The sequence below is a fragment of the Littorina saxatilis genome, unplaced genomic scaffold (assembly GCF_037325665.1).
Source record: "Littorina saxatilis isolate snail1 unplaced genomic scaffold, US_GU_Lsax_2.0 scaffold_2044, whole genome shotgun sequence".
NCBI lineage: Eukaryota > Metazoa > Mollusca > Gastropoda > Littorinimorpha > Littorinidae > Littorina > Littorina saxatilis.
The window spans coordinates 1-18,157 of record NW_027128520.1 but is presented as its reverse complement, the minus strand read 5'-3'; the positions used below and the strand labels follow the sequence as shown (position 1 = coordinate 18,157).

Genomic DNA, 18,157 nt, shown 5'->3' with positions numbered 1-18,157 from the left:
CAACTAGCGAACATTCAAAAGCCCGACTGCCTCCGATTTTCGACTGAATCATTCAGGTACGAATATTTTTTCCTTTCAAACATTGTTTTTATCATGTTTCGTAAGAAATCACTCGATTTATAGCAGTTTCATTCTCAAAAGTATGTACGTTACTATTTGGATGACGACCGTACACACTTACCCGTAGGGCTGGGCTCGTCCATCTCGCACGTAGGTGTGAAAGTCCTGTTGTCATTGATAGATCATGGGAGACTAGTTAGGTCACGCTCGTCACAACATCTCGGCAAAACGAGAACGTTTTATTTTGGTTAAAAGTAATATTTCTTTACACAAAATCAATAAATCGTGTCGATTTTCACGAATCACAGACAAAGCATGCATTGCAAGCAATTTTTAAAATATTTTTTTAGACTTAGTAGACTTTGTGAACCTCGAAATCGATCTTTGGCGGCCATATTACATTTACCGCGAACTGTGCGACCGTTTGACTGACCGATACCGAATTGATACAAGGATAATAACGTACATCTCGCATCACTTTTCCAAGCGAAATGAACGAAGTTGGCAGCTCCGTCGAGCTCATTTTTGGTCTCATTAAACACTGCATTCATTTCCTGTCTGGCGGGGATGTAGCTCAGTCGGTAGCGCGCTGGATTTGTATCCAGTTGGCCGCTGTCAGCGTGAGTTCGTCCCCACGTTCGGCGAGAGATTTATTTCTCAGAGTCAACTTTGTGTGCAGACTCTCCTCGGTGTCCGAACACCCCCGTGTGTACACGCAAGCACAAGACCAAGTGCGCACGAAAAAGATCCTGTAATCCATGTCAGAGTTCGGTGGGTTATAGAAACACGAAAATACCCAGCATGCTTCCTCCGAAAACGGCGTATGGCTGCCTAAATGGCAGGGTAAAAAACGGTCATACACGTAAAATTCCACTCGTGCAAAAAACACGAGTGTACGTGGGAGTTTCAGCCCACGAACGCAGAAGAAGAAGAAGAAGATTTCCTGTCTGGTTTGTATGAAGGATTTACCTGTCGCGCAGGTGTTCGGAGTACAGTTCTTACAAAACTGAAAGCACCCAAAAAAAAACGTTCGTCCATTCATCCTCTTTCATCCAACACAAAAATGTTCTTTGCAAAAAAAGTTTATTAGAAGCAGGAGCCTGCCAAATAATTCAAGCGGGCTCTTTCCTTCTTTCGACGCCATGACAGATTCTTGGCCATATATGCATCTGCTTTTCATGTTGTTAATGTTCTTAGATAACCCTCAAACATTGATTGATTAGACCTGGATGATTAGATTATTCAGTGTTCTCTGTCAAGGTCACATTTGTGCCATTTTTGCGCCTGCACCCTACCATTGTGAGGGGGAATCAAGAAAGCTTTGCTCTCGTTTAGATATCATTGCTTGTACGCTTTGTTTAGCTTTGACATGTTCAGCTAGCAATTACAAACCTGTGTGGGTGTGTCTCAGACGGCCATCCAAACTGGAGACTGGGGGTGAGTCTGCACCACGGAGCCGCGGGGGAACGCTGGTTGTAGAAAGTCCCATGGTGTTGATGTCAGAGGCACAGGCCACTGGTGCTGGACCCCAGTCTGGGTATGTTGTATACTCCTTTGCTAGCCGCTTGTTGCATGAGCAATGTGCCGCAAGATGAATTGACATCGGTTCAACCTGCAGCTCTCTTTTTTCTGGCTGTTATAAGTGAGGCAGCTAAACAAAGCAGCCCGATCTGGGTAGATACATTATTTAACTTTCTCCTCATATGTAAAAGTTGCTAAGTTGTGCCTATTCTGAATTTGCATCAATTTATTTAATTGGTACCTTTTCAGGTCAATTTTGGGGTACCCTTATTTGAACGGCGGTCACATGACCCCCTGTTAGAGATATAGTTTATCCGAAAAGGGTGCCAGACAGCCAAGTTGATTGCCTTAAATTAATGTGGTATAATTGACAAAAAAACTTGTCTCTAATTGCCCCAAGAGCTTTACAGTTCAGGTTAAAGGTTGTAATTATATCACCATACAACAAGAATACCTTAAAGATAAGTGTTCGAGTGCTCAGTAACTCAAATTTGAAACAACTGTGTTAGTTTGTTGAATTTTGAGACTATTTCTCCGTGCTGCGCCTGTTTGTTTACATCATGCAATGCATTTTAGCTCAGTGAGGAATGTGCATGCGTTCGCTAGATTACAGGTTTGACTTACTGAGTCCAACGGTTTTAATCTGTTTTAGCGAATGGGTACCTATCAGGATTAAATAAAATATGATATGACGAATGCAAATCCAGACTCTGGACACGGGAGAGTGTAAGAAAAAAACCGCACGCTGATTAAAATTCATTTAATTATTTAGCATACATAGTAAGCATTTTCGAGCAAATCATTGCATGTGTTTCTAAATTACACTACAGCATATGTACCTTGAACTTTTTCAAGGTCCCAACTCGCCATAAAACTGACCCAAAACAGTTCTTTTGATATAACTGTAAATGACATAGAAAATTTGAATGAAATGACATGGGAATGAATGCTTTAGTTGGGGAACAACAGTTGTAATAATGTTAAATGTGCACGAGTATGCAAGAGTCTTTTTATTTACAATGGGTTGGACGTTTGTATGAAAAGAAGGGAGAAAATTGGACGTTTATACCACTATGGTTTCTGGGACATGTTGTTTCAGGGTATGGTTGTTTTGATTTGAATGTTAAACCGAGTAAGGAATTGAATTTGACAATGATTGGAAGCCCATTTTGGCAGAGGGTAGTGTGGACACATTTGAGTTACAAGCTTAGGATGGAACATGATAAGATTGATGTAAACAATTTTTATAAACAGATTTTGTGGAGTAATGATTTGATTCGGTATAAAGGGAAAATGTTGTTTTATTTTTATTGGAAAAATGCTGGGATTGAAAGAGTAAGTGATTTGTTTATAGTGGAAGAAAAGAGATTGAAGTCAGCAGCAGAGGTATATATATACAAATTGGAAAGAATAATGCAAATATTTTATTGGATTATTGGGCATTAATAAACGCATTACCCAAAGTATGGATTAATTGGATTGAAAATAAAAATATTATTGTCCAGATGGATAAGCAATTGTTTGATGGTAGCCTGTATATGATAAAAATAAGCCAAATACGAAAAATGATAGAAAAGAAAAGTGTAGATACTGCTGTAGAAAAACCGTGTGTATATAATTTTTGGTTGAGGAAGTTTGGTGTACAAGTAGATAAGGAAATTTGGACCCTTGCCTATGTTTCCAAAGAAGTGAGGTTAAGAGAATTGCAATGGAAAATTTTACATAACATATATCCAACAAATATTTTATTATGTAAAATGCAAGTCAGGGAGAATAACAGATGTTGTATATGTTGTACGGAAGTTGATTTTGTTGAACATTTTTTTTATGAGTGCATACCAGTAAAGTTGTTTTGGACGAAGATAGAAAACTGGATAGAAGAAAAGGCTGGATTAAGGGTTAAGTTTAAGATGCAGGATATAATATTTGGCTATCAAGACACAAGTTGTTGTAAAAAGATGAGAAATTTTGTAAATCACGTAATATTAATTAGGAAAATGTATGTTAGTATTTTTAGAAAGACAACTTGTCGGGGATCAGTGTTTGTAATTTTTGAGTTTCAAATATTAAGTAGAACATTTAATTTGTAAATATAAGGAATAAATTTTTTTTTAAAAACAAAAACAGTTGTAATATTTGTGCACAGCTCATTTTATAAAATGTCTGTTTTGTACCTGATTTAACAGGCGTTGGACGACAACCGGTTCCATGGCAAGTTCATCCTCCACCTCACGCAATAACAACCAGCCAGCAGGTTACAACCGCATGCAGCGTACTGTGCATGTCAGTCGTGCGCGTAGGTCAGGGGTCATCGTGGGGGCGAGACCTGTCGTTCCAGCATCTGTGGTTCCTGAAGATTTGATTAATCAGGTAAGGGGTCCGTTGGGCTGGGCTGCATTGAGGCTGAAAAGAAAAATAGGTTTGAAGGATTTCTTTTTCTGAGCATATGTAGACAAGCAACTACTGGTACATGAAGGAACAGAAACTGTCAGATCATAGATTTTCACTAGATTATCATAGGTTGGAAGGTTAGATTTTAAAAAACCAAAGTGTTTCAGATGATGAGAAAGTCCTGACCAAAAATCGGTTCATTATTCGGATTGTAGTTTGCTATTAATAATGTTATCCAGGAATGTACAAGAAAGATAGAAACCTAACTATTACTGTTGCCCTTCAATACTAAGATGGCTACCTGCAAATCAGCCTAGAAATAGCCAGAACACTGAAACAGCTAGGAGTCTTATTAGTGTGTTCTGTCAAAGGATGGTGTAAGACATAAACGGACTGTGTGTCGTTTGGATTAACAAAAGGTTTGTTTTTCTTGTTTATGAAGGTTCTTTATGAAAAGAGAGGGCTGCATGCTTTGTTCTTTGCATGAAAGAAATTAATGTTTTGCGGTTTGTTCGAAAAGATAAGATGTTTGTGGGTGACTAGATGTTCAACTTTGTTTTCCAGTGCCAGGTGGTGCTGCAGGGAAAGTCCAGAAATCTTATTATCAGGGAACTTCAGAGAACGGTGAGAGTGCATTTGCCTGGTGGAGCTATAACTGAACTGCCTGATAATGCACTTTTATTTTACTTTTAAGATTTATTACGTTGAAATTCACATGTCAATCATTATTTACAACACACTACAAATACATCTTTTTAAAGAACACCACATCATTCAATTTAAATATAATCTCTGTCTGTTTTTCAGGGGTTGTAGTTAACAATTGGTCATATAGATAAAGTGCAAAACTTTCTGTATTCACAACCAATCCGGTAGTCAGAATGACAAGGTAAGTGTGGCAATGAGAGACATACGTTACAATCTTAAGTGTACACAAAGTTCAAAGCTTGTTATGTTCACTGCCATTCCTGTAGTGAGACTGACAAGGTAAGTGTGGTGATGATGGGCTCCCTGTGTCATGAAGAGTTGACTGTGACTGTGGGCAGAACCTGGATGTGAACATGGCGGTAAACAACTTGCTGAGCCGTGATGATGAAGGGGAGGGGGAGGATGAGGACAGCCAGGACTACAGCGTGCCAGACGACCTCATCTCCCTCCTGGACTCTGGCATGCACGACCACCCCTCTGTCATTATTGACGCTGACGCCATGTTTGGGGAAGACATGTTTGGATATTCCTCCTTGAGGAGTCGTTCAGTCACGAGGTCCAGACTGGGTAGGTGCTTACAGGCAACAGGAGCTTGTATCAAAGCGCCGGTTGATAGAAGTATTCTACTCTTTTATCCTTCTTGTAGTATTACTACTATTTATTCACTACAAAGAATCTAACCATGTGCACTGCCGACTCGCTCCGCTTCAAGTTTTCTACGTCGATTTTTGCACCCCGTTCCCGAACGTATGAGGCTCAGACACAAACAAAAATGATTAAGCTTTTATTTCAAGTAAAAAACTCGAAACCACCACTCACCAACTTCCAGAATTTTGTCAAGAACGAGCGCTGTGTCAACACCTCATCAAGCTGAGACAACGGTAAGTCAAGAAATTAAAAGAAAACCATACTTTGATATTCTCCGCTTTTTCGCCTGCTACCAGCCTGTGATATGTCCAGTACAACCGAAGAAAGACACAAGCCTCAAAACCTGTGAAATAGAACACAAAACAATCCCTGGCTCCAAATTTTAAAGCATACGAAGTATTCACAGTTGAGCTGGTTTATAGTTCATTCAAGTTCTTTTTACACTCAGTCAAGACTTACTAATGACTGAATGTTTTAATGAGAGGGGAGAGCGAGGTTTGTCTCCCTAGGTGTGTCAGTGTGTGTGTGCAAAGCATATCTCAAAAAGTACTGGACGAATTTTTATGAAAATTGGACACGAGGGCATTTGCTTGTGTCGCATTTCTCTGATTTTTCATAGCGCAATTTGATGATGTCATATTTTCCCGTTAGCTAAAGGTGAGGGCTATATTTTTTCATCAATTTTCTTGAAAGTTGTGTCACACAATCTTTGAGCCAGTCCCAACTATGGGATTGCATTTCAGCTTGGTACTTTAACTCTTTCCACCCGTAGTCAGTTTCAGCCAAGCTCTCCTCAGTCACGCAGTCAGAATTTGCACTAACAACCCTTGCACACGTAGCATTTTGGGCACTTTTCAGATTTTTTTTACTACCCTTCAATATCAACAAAATTAATCATGTTTGGTACCATAACAAACTTCAATTCAAGAACTTTTAAGGAAAAATACTTTTATACAGATCTGTGATAACAAGCACTAACCCGAACAATGTAAAAAACATACCCAAATTGGGAAAAAAATCAACACATTTTGAGAACACTGACACTTTGCTTTGAAGTAAAAAAGAAGTAAAAAGAGATAAATAAAACTTTCTTGGCATACCTTTTTGTTCCTTGAAACTTGAGATGCCCACACATATTCAGAAATCACCACACATCCACACCTAAACATGTCAGCATTACATCACCATTACTAAATATAAATCCTGAGTTCTGAAACTGTTCCTTTTTTTTCTCTCCACTAGCTGCACTGTCTTCACACCACTGTAACTCATGGTCTTCTTCACTCCTTGTCAGTTTTTTCCCTCCAGAAGAAAATAATTATAACTGAATATAAAATGAAGAGTAGTGTGTTTATAAGCAGTAACACACACACACACAAAAATGAAGCACTTTTTGATTCAGAAAAAAAATCACTGTCAGTGTCACATTATTCACAGTCTCCTACACTTTCCACACTGGTTCTACACGGTCTCCTACACTTTCCACACAGGTTCTACACATATGATTTCTTGGTGTGGTAGTCCTCGAAGCAAGGGGCAGGACACAGGGGGACGTCACACAACATGCACAAGTATCAAAAAGTTGAGCTGATGGAACTTTGACACTGACTGTGGAAAATGGTAGTGAGACTGAGTGAGAGTGGAGAGAGAAAAAAACAACAAAACTCACCAGTAAATGGTGGAATTCGGGGAAAACCACGCAGGTTTTGGCACCAGATATCTTCTTCTTCATCTGAAGATTCGTCAATATCAGTCTCAGCATCGTAAAGGTCGTCAATTTGACGATCTTCTTGCTCATCTCCCACCTCCATCTCGTGTTCCGCGTTCCGTTCCTCTTCGTTTTCGAAGTCAGAGTCACCAACTTCTTCGTCTTCTTGGTTGTTTTCTGGAGCCACATCGTTCATCAAATTGTTCTCATCTTCTCTTTCGTCTTCTTCCCACCCATCTTCATCTCCCTCGTCTTCGGAACCATGCACTCTGTAAGCACTGTTCTAGAACTTCTTCGAAAGCCACAACGCGATTTCTTCTCCGTCTCTCCGCCATGATTGTCAAATGTGACGGACGGAATTTACCGAGTCCAACTTTCTTTGTTCCAAGGCATCATTCGGCAAACGTCGGAAACGTTCATTCAAGGGAAGTAACTAAGATGAAAGAGAAATGGTTGATGAACACAATGATATGAATTGTTTCCCCTAGACCGAAGTGGTTTCGTCTCACGATTTTTTCAAAGTAGTAACGCTCAGACTTGAGCGTCTCGTAACCGAACGAAGCGATGCGAACGCATAAGTCTGAGCGCCACGTTGGCTGCGGAGGTCACGAGCGACGCTCATATATGAGCGCTCCGTCGAGAAAAAGTTAACAACTTGTTCATGAAATGTTCATTGAAAATTGGCAGGTTTTTGTCTCACTTTTTCCAAAATTGGAAATTAAATCACAAAAGTGACGTAAATGTATTCCTTATTTTCTTCTGTATCAGAAAATATATGGTTTCGTTGTGAGTGATTGACAAATGTGCTAAAAATTAAAGAAAACTGTTAAACAGCGACTTTCTTTATTTTTGGAACAAGACTTATAAAATTAACATTGGTCTACTCCTTATCATTTTCTGATATAAAATTAAATAGTTTTATTGTGTTTGTGTGGAAAATACACTTAAAGCCGCAGTTTTGAAAGAATGTCTGCTATGTGCTACAGCGACTCGTTCCTCCAAGTCTGTTATCATTAGTTATCAACACCCAGCTTCCTCTATGCCCACAGGCTAATTTACAGGCCGTCTCCAATTTCAGTCTGCGAGCGCTTTGTATGGGCCATGGTTTGTGCGGGACGTGTTCAGTTTTCCTGATCAGCAATTCGCTTTTGATCGTCTGTGGTCCGTACTGTACAGAAGGATTAATTTCGATGTATTGTTGAAGTGTTTACAGTTTGTTTGTTTAATATCATAAGGCCGGACTTTGGTATTGCATATTAATTTGCGCAATATTATGATTTCATCTTGCGACATTTTTCCCCCTAAGCACAAGAAAAAATTGGTCGTGTGTGTGTGTGTGTGTTGGGAAGATGTGATCAAAATGGACATTTGTCAGTGTTCAAGTTACTTCAACTGTCATCGCTTTGCCACTGGTGTGTTTGGCTTCCGTGCTTGACTGCATGGTTAAATACGCTTCAGCGTTCTTGTTTCATTCTGTTTTTGTTGAATGTTCTGTTGTGTTCGTATGCTAACTTAAATACGGTAGTGTTTCTCTACGGATTCGATTTTTGATAAAACGCCACCCAAGGCCGCATTAGGCGGGTGTAAATTTCGAGGCTACAACATGATGCTCGCGCAAGTTGACAAGGTCAAAATGTTTTGATGTCAATGCATCGTGACGTCATCCCATCTTGGGCCATTCTCTCGAGCGCATGGCGTGTGTCAGTTTGTGTGCACATGTGTTATTGTGTGTGTGTGTGCATGCGTGTTAGAAAGAGACAGAGAAAATAGAGTGTATACGCGTGCGCGTGTGTGTATGGGTGGGTGGGGTGCATGTGTGTTAGAGAGAGAGAGAGCCGGGGTATGCAGTGCCTTGGCATTGCACTTCTACTTATTTCATTCACATACAGGTTTTTTTGTGTTCCATGAAAAAGAAAATAATGTGAACGTTTTCCATGCCTCTCACTAAGTTACTGAAACAATGCTTTTGAATTACGTCATTCAGTCGACGTCATTTGTTACGCAAGGAATAATATATCAGGAAATGTTGCTGGTAGAAGGCAGAGGCTGGGTTCACAATTTGAAGGTCAAAAGGGATGTTTTGTGTGTTATTCTACAGGGTTGAAGGCTCCCGTGTCTTTTTCCGGTAAGAATCAAAATATCAAGGACCACTAGAATGGGCAAATTCTTGACAGGGGACTAAAAGCGGAAAACATTGAAGTGTGGTTTACTTTTGATTTCTTGACCTACCATTGTCTCAGCTTGATGAAGTTTTGACACAGTGCTCGTTCTTGGCAACATTCTGGAAGTTGGTGAGTGGTGTGAGTGGAGTAAATAATAGTAGTAATACTACAGTAAGGATAAAGAAGTAGAATACTTCGACCGACTGGTGCTTTGATACAAGCTCCTGTGCTTACAAGCTATGGAATGGTCATTTATCATCCCTCACAGGGACGGTACTGCAGCATTTATAGCTGTTTTCAGGAGAGTTAGAATGAGATCAGCATTCTAAATAAGAAGGAGCTAACTTACCAACCCACCCTTGTTTTTATTTTCATAGGTACACTATTCATTTTTATCTTTCACTCTAGGGACCTTAGGCGCACCAACCAGTGAGAATAGTTGCCCTGTATTGGGATTACCTCAGTAATCTGAAGAAGAACATTATCAACGTTAGTGTAGCACATAAGAATAGTTGCTCATAACAAGTGACCTGGATTTCAGGGTTCGTAGCCAAGACTCACCAGATAAACGCTTCCTGTTCATTTTGTAAAATAGGTTCATAGTTTAGGCTGAATCAAAAACAACAACTTGAAATATAGATTGAGCTTCTTTAATATCTACAGCTTGAAATCTGCCTCATCTAGTTCTTTTTGTTGTTGTTTTGTGCATGCCCTAATTGGAGCAGTTGCGTAAGGTTGTCTTAATGCTAGTTTAAAGCAACATGCGCTGGCTTGAATGATTAGAATTTTGATTTGCACAGAATGCACCTCATTATGCAAAGAAAGAAACACAAAGGAAAGAGAATGTTTTCATGGATTACCTGTGTATGCATGGGTGAAACTAGTCCGTCAATTGACGGAGACTCCGTCGAATCAAAATGTTGACCCCGACGTAGCTGTTCATCATATCGCTATTTTGTGACTAGAAAGAAATCACCTGGCTAAGGAAATCTCTGGCGGACAAGTAAGATTCTTGAAGTTTCTCCTTGACTAATTTCACCACCGGTATATACGGTGGTGTTTAGAACAGTGCAATACCAGTCCAAATTTGTGTAAATGTCAGTTGTTAATAATATTCTATACAACTGAGAAAATATTGAGAGATAAGAGCTTTTCATCCAAAATAGCATCATTTTATTCAAAGTAGTCATCCAGAATTAGAATATATACAATTTTTTTCCCGTTTGTCACCTAACCTTCAGTGGCCATATTTCATATTTATGAGAAAAAAGAAATATTAGTAAGCTAAAAATACAACAGAAGCAACCTGTATATATTCCACTTTTGACATAGTTTCCGTCCAAGTGTGGCACGAAAACCTTGTAAGTTTAACCCAAGCAGGTTTTTTTTTGGCGCTCCTTTGAAACAAATGAAGATACAAGTTTTCTTCTCAAGAACTTTTTCTCACTTTTAAAAGCAGCTGGAGATACGAGGTTTTCTCAACACATGGGTAAAAAAATAAGGGAGCTAACTATTCTTTTAGTTTCCAAACCTCAAAAATCAGGGGTGGGAGTTTTCCGCGGATTTCCGCGGACACAACTTACGAATTCCGCTGGAGTAATCTATTTTTCCGTGTCCCATTTCATCACAGTATCAATAACTTGTTGACTGAATGATATGGAGAGAAGTGAAGATGGAACATAACACAGGAGGCTTGAGAGTTAAATTGTGCTGACTGAAAAATCCTGATAACTAATAGTCATTTTGAGCTTCAATGCATTGGGGCGTCACTTGGATCGTACTATTGCCAGTATTGGAGTAAGTATGCACCATTACAATGTGTGAAAGTGTGTTTTTTGTTTGGTTGGGTGTTGTTTTTGTGTGTGTTTTTTTTGGAGGGGGGAGTGAGGAGAATGTCTTTTTTACCTGATCCAAACGAGTTGAATTTTAGTCTCAGAATGCACCAGATTGCACAGATTTTAATGTACCATTTAAAAAAAAATTGGGGGACCATGCCCCCGAACTCCCCTTAAAAAAGGGATTTCCTCTTTTTTCATCACAAGAGAGTCCCACCCCTGAAAAATTGAGATACAAGGTTTGTGAATTACAGCAGGGGTGGGATTTCTTCCGTCCTAGACGGATTATTTCCGTCCCAGGAAGAATTTGGCAACTTTTTCGTTTGTTAATCCCTGGCAGTTGTGGTTTACACTGGGTTTGTGTGACCGATGTGGTTGTGCCAGGTCAGCCACCTTTCACCATGTCCCAGACCGATTTCAATAAGGTGGGGGGGCAGCAATGTCATGTCATTTTGGGGAATGTGGCATCTTAGTTGCCATCTATTTGAAAACTCAGCTCACCCACATCTTTATATTACCTGCTATTCAGACTTGGTCGTGTGACAGACGTTTTCTTCCACACGAGATTACGTTGATTGTCTAACGAAGCCGTCAGGCTGAGTTAGACATCAGCTAATCGAGTGTGGAAGAAAACTCTGTCACACGACCAAGTCGGAATAGCATTTATGTCTCACAGCTTCAACAGAGGAGAGAACAAACACGTTTTGCGTACTCAGGCTTGATAAACCTAAACACAGGAGCAGCCATTGTGGAGAGATCTACTTTTTGACGGAAGTGACCGAACAACTATGAATGACGTCTCGGTACATGTGAATGACGTCACAGTCATCGTCACAGTCTCTATCTTTTGAAGCATCGCAATCTTCATGACGTCTTTCTGTGTCTGCATCCGCGAAATGTTTGTTCTTTCCGGGATCTTTGTCATCTATGTTCATAACTCTGTCCTTCTAGATTCAGACTAACAAGCCTCGTGAGCGAGCCACTTTCCAAGGGCAACTAAATTCGCGTATGGAAACAGTTCTGTCGTCTGGGATGCCGTTTTCAGTATTCTCAGCGTTGAAGAATTTGTAAAGAGAGGAAACGATAACAGCAGGAGAAATAAAAGTCGTGTGTGCATTTTGGGGCTTTTGGAGGGACGATTTCGAGTTTGAATCTGTTCTTGCACATGCTCCAAAGCACACGTTTGCTTTAGTAGTGGCAAAGAAGGAAAGCGTGTGACATACCCTTCTAGCAGGTATTCAGAGACCTTTAGTGGTGTGGGGTAGAGAAAACTTGCATTCCTGATCTATGAACCAGTGGTATTTAGCTTCTGATACATTGAGTCCTTAAGAAAGTTAGCAAGTGAGACAAACTTAAAGGTACTGAACTTGTCAAATCCAGGTGCACGGAGCCCCTGGGGCTTTTAGTCATACCTCAGGCAGCTATCCGTTAAAAGAACTACCAAGTTTCATTGACTTGCACCCAAAGAGTCAAGAACTGCGATTTTTTTACGAATTAATTTCGTACTCGGACCCGGCTGGTCTTGACCTATTTTTGGATCTAAATTTAGATCAGGTAGATCACCACATCATGCACAAAAAGACACGTCACTAAGCAAACTATGTCAGACGTCATCATGAGTTTGTGTAAAACAAAATGGAGGCCGGAATCACTCAGTTGAATCGAACTCCGACCAAACACCACGTAATAACTAGGTTAATTTATGCACTCGCGTGAACAAGAAACTGTCGAGCTTCACAGATGTCGTCGTTGGGTAGTTTTGGGTTTGTTTTACTACCATAGGAAGATTTTTGAACTGTAAATGCACTCAGCTGCAACAAAAACGCAAAACGAAGGCTGTGAGCTGCACTGTGCCTTTAATTGAAACATATTTCTCTTTTAATTCAAGCTATGATTCCACAATCATTTTAGAATATAACTCCTGAAATGATGAATTGAAAAGCAGCATCTGTGTATAGCATTAGCAAAGGATATAACTCCGGGGGTTTCTGTTTTTGTCTGAACCTTCTTCTTTTTTAACCTGAGCAGTTAGTCCTTTTGAAGGTGTTCAATTGAAAAAAACTGACTTGAAACTTGTCTCTCATTTGGTTCAAGCTATGGTTCAACAGTTATTTGAGAATATACCACCTGCAATGATAAAATCATAAGCTACAAGTAAAAATGTGTAATACAAAGGAGGTGACTAATATCTACTGTGTTTGCCTAACTTTTTGTTAGCATGGCGATTTTCCTTTAATGCGGTAAACATTTTTTAAATCAAAGACAAAACTAGGTGATGAAATACCATCAAGTTTACAAGATTTTTTAATTGTGTGCAGCTCCAATTTTGAGTTTTTGTTTAAGCGAGGAGAGGCTTCTAAAACCCTTCTTGAAATGTGGTTACCTCTTGTTTTTATGACCCCCCAGCAAGAGTGATACAACCCAACATCTTCAAGTATAGAGGTTTTTGATCTTGTGCATTCATCCCCCCATTTTTTTATTTTGTTTGTTTGCTGTTTTCAGTTTTAAAGCCGGGAGAGGCTCAAATAGCCCCTCTTGAATTGCTAAAATTCATTTTCAGGTGGTCAGTTACAAATACCTTCAAGTTTACAAGATTGATATATAATGTATCTCTATAAAGCTTGTTTGTTCTAAGATTTAGAGTCAGGAGAGGCCACCTAAACCCTCCCTATAATGCTAAAATTCATTTTTGGCTGGGGGGCACTGCCCCCCTAGACCCCCTAGCAAGGGCGCTGCCCCTACACCCCGCCGGAGCCTTAGCGGCCCCTGGACCCCGGCCTTCCAAAATGTTCAGTCCTGGCAACATTTTGGGCTCCCACCCATGGGTAGTGTCTATGCAGTGTCACCTACAACACAGACAACCCAAAAATAAAATTCGTAAAAGCAAGGTTCCCTTGTTAAAATCAACAACAAATCAGAAAAGCTACAACGCAATAAGTTTTGCATGTCATTGGAAAGAACAAATCACATTTGTATCCAAAACAGTCAGTTTGTTCCCCTATCTTGTCTAACAATGATGTTTTGGAATGCTGAATGGTGTTGGTGTCATTCTTCTCAGAAGCAAGTTAATGGTGGTTTTGGAAGTCGTTTTAGCTATAAATGGCCTCATCACAAAGATCTGCACTGAATAGTATCTGCCTAGTTTTGTTTATGTAGGGTATGATGATGTAAATGTGCAATTGGCATCTTTTCTTCACTCCTGGCAGCAGACCGTGACAGAGAGCTAGAAAGGGACAGAGAGATATTTCGCATCCGCGACCGTCGTCGCTTAGAGACATTCCGAGAAGATCACAAGTCACTTGAGCGTGAAAAGTCAGACAGCTTGTCATCTGATGGCTCTAAGAAGACAGGTCAGCAATCCCAGAATCCTATAGTGCTTGGAGAAGAGATGGAGTTTTGGATGGAAAAGGTAAGGATTTGATTTTTGTTCTTAACTTGCTGTTTAGAGGTTGGATTGTGTACATGAAGTTGCATTGTGTACTTTTATGTCTTAAAAGAAGGTTCTTCAAACTGATTAAACATTGTTGGGTTTTGATAACACACCACTGGATTTGCTGTTTATTATTCATACTGTGCATGGCGAAGGCGAGTCATATAAGCATTTGTTTTTCTTGTTCGTTTTATTGTTATATCATGTTTAAATTAAATAAAATCTTGTGTAAACTAACTCACTGTTTGGAAAAGTACATAATAGCACATTGTTATGTCTGGAGTTTTGATGGTTTGTGCAATCTCTTGCAGAAACATTTACTATGAGGTACAGAAAGGTACAGGCATGCTAGTCTTGTAACTTTCACTACTTCAATACAACGCACTCACACACACACACACACACACACACACACACACACACACACACACACACACACTTTACTTGCAAAGCTTTTGTACAAGCTTCAGAATGAAAGTTTGGATCTAAGTGCTTGATTCAGTTTCTAGAACTGTGCCCTCATACTTGTTTTGTGTTCAGGACGGTGAGACTTCCCGCTTTACGCACGTCGGCGCCATGCACTCGGAACTAGTTGCTGTTGGCACCAACGGTCAGTTATACAGCTGGAAGTGGACTGACCCAGAGCCTTTCAAAAGTCCCGAGGTCAGTAGTTTCTTAACCCCATTGCTATGGTTTGGTTTCAGCTTTGACAGATACAATCCCACCTGTAATGATAAAAATACTGTTGGTAACTTTGTCATAACCCCCCGCGGGTTAGGGGGAAGAATTTACCCGATGCTCCCCAACATGTCGTAAGAGGCGACTAACGGATTCTGTTTCTCCTTTTACCCTTGTTAAGTGTTTCTTGTATAGAATATAGTCAATGTTTGTAAAGATTTTAGTCAAGCACTATGTAAGAAATGTTGGGTCCTTTGTACTGGAAACTTGCATTAAATTACATATCTTATCCCAATTCACATATAGCAATTTACTTCAGTTTAGTGCTAGGACGCTGAAAACTACGCTCACCCTGGTAAGGGGGAAGTACCCTAAAAATAGAACAGCCTTGACCGTCACATAATGACGTCATGACAAGGATACCCCCCAGCATGCTATGCGCATGCGTGCTCTCGCCGCCATCTTGTATTCATTCTTCTCTTCAGCGATAGCGTCGAAGGACGTGTTTTGGATTACGCTCGGGCTATTTTGTTAGCCCTCTGCTTTTCGGCAGACTACACCCTGGTTTCGTTTGTATCTTAGCCTCTAGCTGAGATTGGGTGAGAATTTTTCCATTTTCTTTTGTTGTGTTTGTTGCTGTTTGTCAGTTGTTGGTCTTTGTTTACTTTCGTCTACAAGACTAACGCTTTTATGGCGGACAGTGGGAAGAAGAAACCTAGTTCTAGACAGGCAGCCACTACAGAGTCTCCGTCTAAGAAAGCGGTTAAGAAAACCAAGGGTTCTAAACCTATCGTTACGGTGTTTGAGCCGGTTTCTCAGAATTCGTTCTCGGTAGAGATTGACAATCCTAGGAGTCCGAGTTTGCCGGCGCTGAAGCAAGGTTGCAAGATGGCGCCGGTTCAGGAGAGCACAGCATCGGAGAAAGTAGATTTGTCAGCGATGTTGGCTAGCTTTAGTGATCAAATGAGGTCTATGTTTTCGTCAGAATTACGCTCGGCGAGCGAACATTTGCTCTCTGCAGGCACGACCCGCGGACATTCGCTCTCAGCCGAGGGTGAAGGCAGCTCCGTCGGCCACTGTTACGTCGGCGGACGTTCACGCTGAACAGTCTTCCGGTGAAGACGGAAAGAGTTTCCCTCATCGTGCCTCCACTTCCGGTGTCGGCGGCATATCTAAAGGTTCTGTGACTGTCCCACAGGGAGATACGCACGGGCGTTCCCTACTTCCGCCCGGCGCCGGGCAGGAAGCCGTGATAACACAGGGGTCCTGCTCTCATCCTGACGTGCAGGCGTCTGTGCTTAGATCGGAGGACACGTTAGTACCAGGTTGTTATACGGATGCAACTTCGGTACAGCGGTCCGAACTTCCGCCACGGGAGCGCGAAGTTGTCGGGGTACAGGGGAGTTGCTCGCATCGCGTCTTGCAATCGTCAGTACACTCGACGGAAGCCACTCGGTTGCCGGTTTGCTCAGCATCCTCCGCGCCGCTGTGTGTTTCCCTTCCGCCCAAGAGGCAGGAAGTTGTTGTAAGGCAGGGGACTTGCTCACATCACGACTTGCAGGCGTCTGTACTTACAACCGGAGATAGGCACGTGCCGGTTTGCTCAACGACAGCATCCCTCGCACAGCTCTCCTCACTTCCGCCCAGGGGGCAGGAAGTTCTCTCCAGAGAGGATACGCGTACCTCGTGCGGTACCCCTCTTCCGGACGACGCTGCCTATGACTATGGTAGTCAATATGGCGGCGAGTTTCCGGCAGGCACTTCCGTGCCGGAAGGAGAGGAGGAATACGGGACTTCCCTGTCTGAGGAAGATCTCAATTTCCGGCTAACAGACAAGCTTCCCAACGCAGTGGCGTTGGCGGCGCAGGTAGCTTACAGATACTTTGAGGAAGGAGTGGTAGCAACAACAAGCCTGTCTGCACCACCACCTTTGGCTGTCAGAGATTTTCGGGCATCACAAGGAGAGAAACAAACTTTTAAGTTTCGTGAATCTCCTTCAGTGGCGTTCGATATGTCTAAGGTTCTGGCTACGAATTCTCGTTCTGAATATGTGCCTTTGGACACAGTGCCTCTGCTTTCAGCGCACAGTCCGGCACCAGAGGTAGCACAGCCGTGGCTAGCGTCCGCACAGCCAACCCCTTATGTCGGGCAAGCTGCTGCACGGAAGTTCTTGTTGAACTCTAGGCCACACAATCTCTCAGACACTTTTTCCCTGCCACGGGCTCCACTTCCGGTTACACCGGAGTTAGTGACGCTCAGAGAGGATGGCTACAGTAGGGACAGGGCTGTTCCTTATACAGAGGCATCCCTTGTAGCATTGGAGGAAACAGGGAGATACAACCTAGATTTAGCTTTCCTTTCGGAAACGCTACTCAGGTCTCCCTTCCGTTCTATCACTACGTCCTTGGAACCGTTCGAGTTTCGACAGGACGCGAGTGAAAAGGATGTGGCGACGCTGCTCGCTACTTGGCCAAAGTTTCAGCCGAACGATTGCGTCTTTTGGCGCACCTTTATGCTCATGCTGTGCACACGCGCAGGTCAGCGTTTCTCTCGGGTTCCAGGATCCAAGATAAAGCCACACTGGAGGCTCTCAAGTTATCTCCTTTCACGGAGGGTGCCTTGTTGGGATAGCCGTCGCTCGACGCGCTCCACAAGCAAACCCGCGACGATCGGGATTTGGCTATAGCCAAGATAGCGCAACACGGCTTTCCTAAGCCTCAGAGCAGAGCTACGGACCGCCTGATCCTTCTGCCTTTTCGGCGAATAGGGGCAAGTCAGCACAAGCCAGCTCTTTGTCACGAGGACGGGGAAGAGGCGCTAGGCGCGCCTTACCCTAAGAAGAAGCCGTCTTTTGGCAATTCAAGGGGGTCTGGACACGAAGCACACCCCCAATGATTATTATTATGGAAAGCTTATTTAGCGCGAATCACACTGTGCTCTCCGCGCTTTACATATTTATGCGTCCCCGAACCACTAGCTCATGCATCCACCACGCCTTTGGTGGCAGGCGGCCTGT

The 18,157-nt window shown here is 41.9% G+C and overlaps 1 protein-coding gene across 2 annotated transcripts; it reads left to right on the top strand.

The window, feature by feature from the left end:
• Positions 1–1,095: 1,095 nt before the first annotated feature.
• On the top strand, positions 1,096–15,389 carry LOC138956880 (E3 ubiquitin-protein ligase UBR5-like). Of its 2 annotated transcripts, none has more exons than XM_070328096.1 (6): positions 1,096–1,597; positions 3,768–3,951; positions 4,537–4,596; positions 5,019–5,247; positions 14,243–14,442; positions 15,004–15,389. In XM_070328096.1, exons 1-6 carry the CDS (start codon positions 1,290–1,292, stop codon positions 15,277–15,279), a joined length of 1,257 nt encoding a protein of 418 aa, XP_070184197.1. In that variant the 5' UTR covers positions 1,096–1,289; the 3' UTR covers positions 15,280–15,389. The 2 variants fall into 2 exon arrangements, with proteins under 2 accessions (XP_070184197.1, XP_070184196.1); XM_070328095.1 differs by having other exon boundaries at positions 1,099–1,597; positions 14,240–14,442.
• The last annotated feature ends 2,768 nt before the right edge of the window (positions 15,390–18,157 follow it).

Coding starts and splice junctions, on each gene's coding strand:
- LOC138956880 (XM_070328095.1), top strand. CDS start 1,290: ATGATTAGATTATTCAGTGTTCTCTGTCAAGGTCACATTTGTGCCATT. Junction 4,597..5,018: donor TCAGGGAACTTCAGAGAACG/GTGAGAGTGCAT, acceptor GACTGTGGGCAG/AACCTGGATGTGAACATGGC. Junction 5,248..14,239: donor AGTCACGAGGTCCAGACTGG/GTAGGTGCTTAC, acceptor CACTCCTGGCAG/CAGACCGTGACAGAGAGCTA.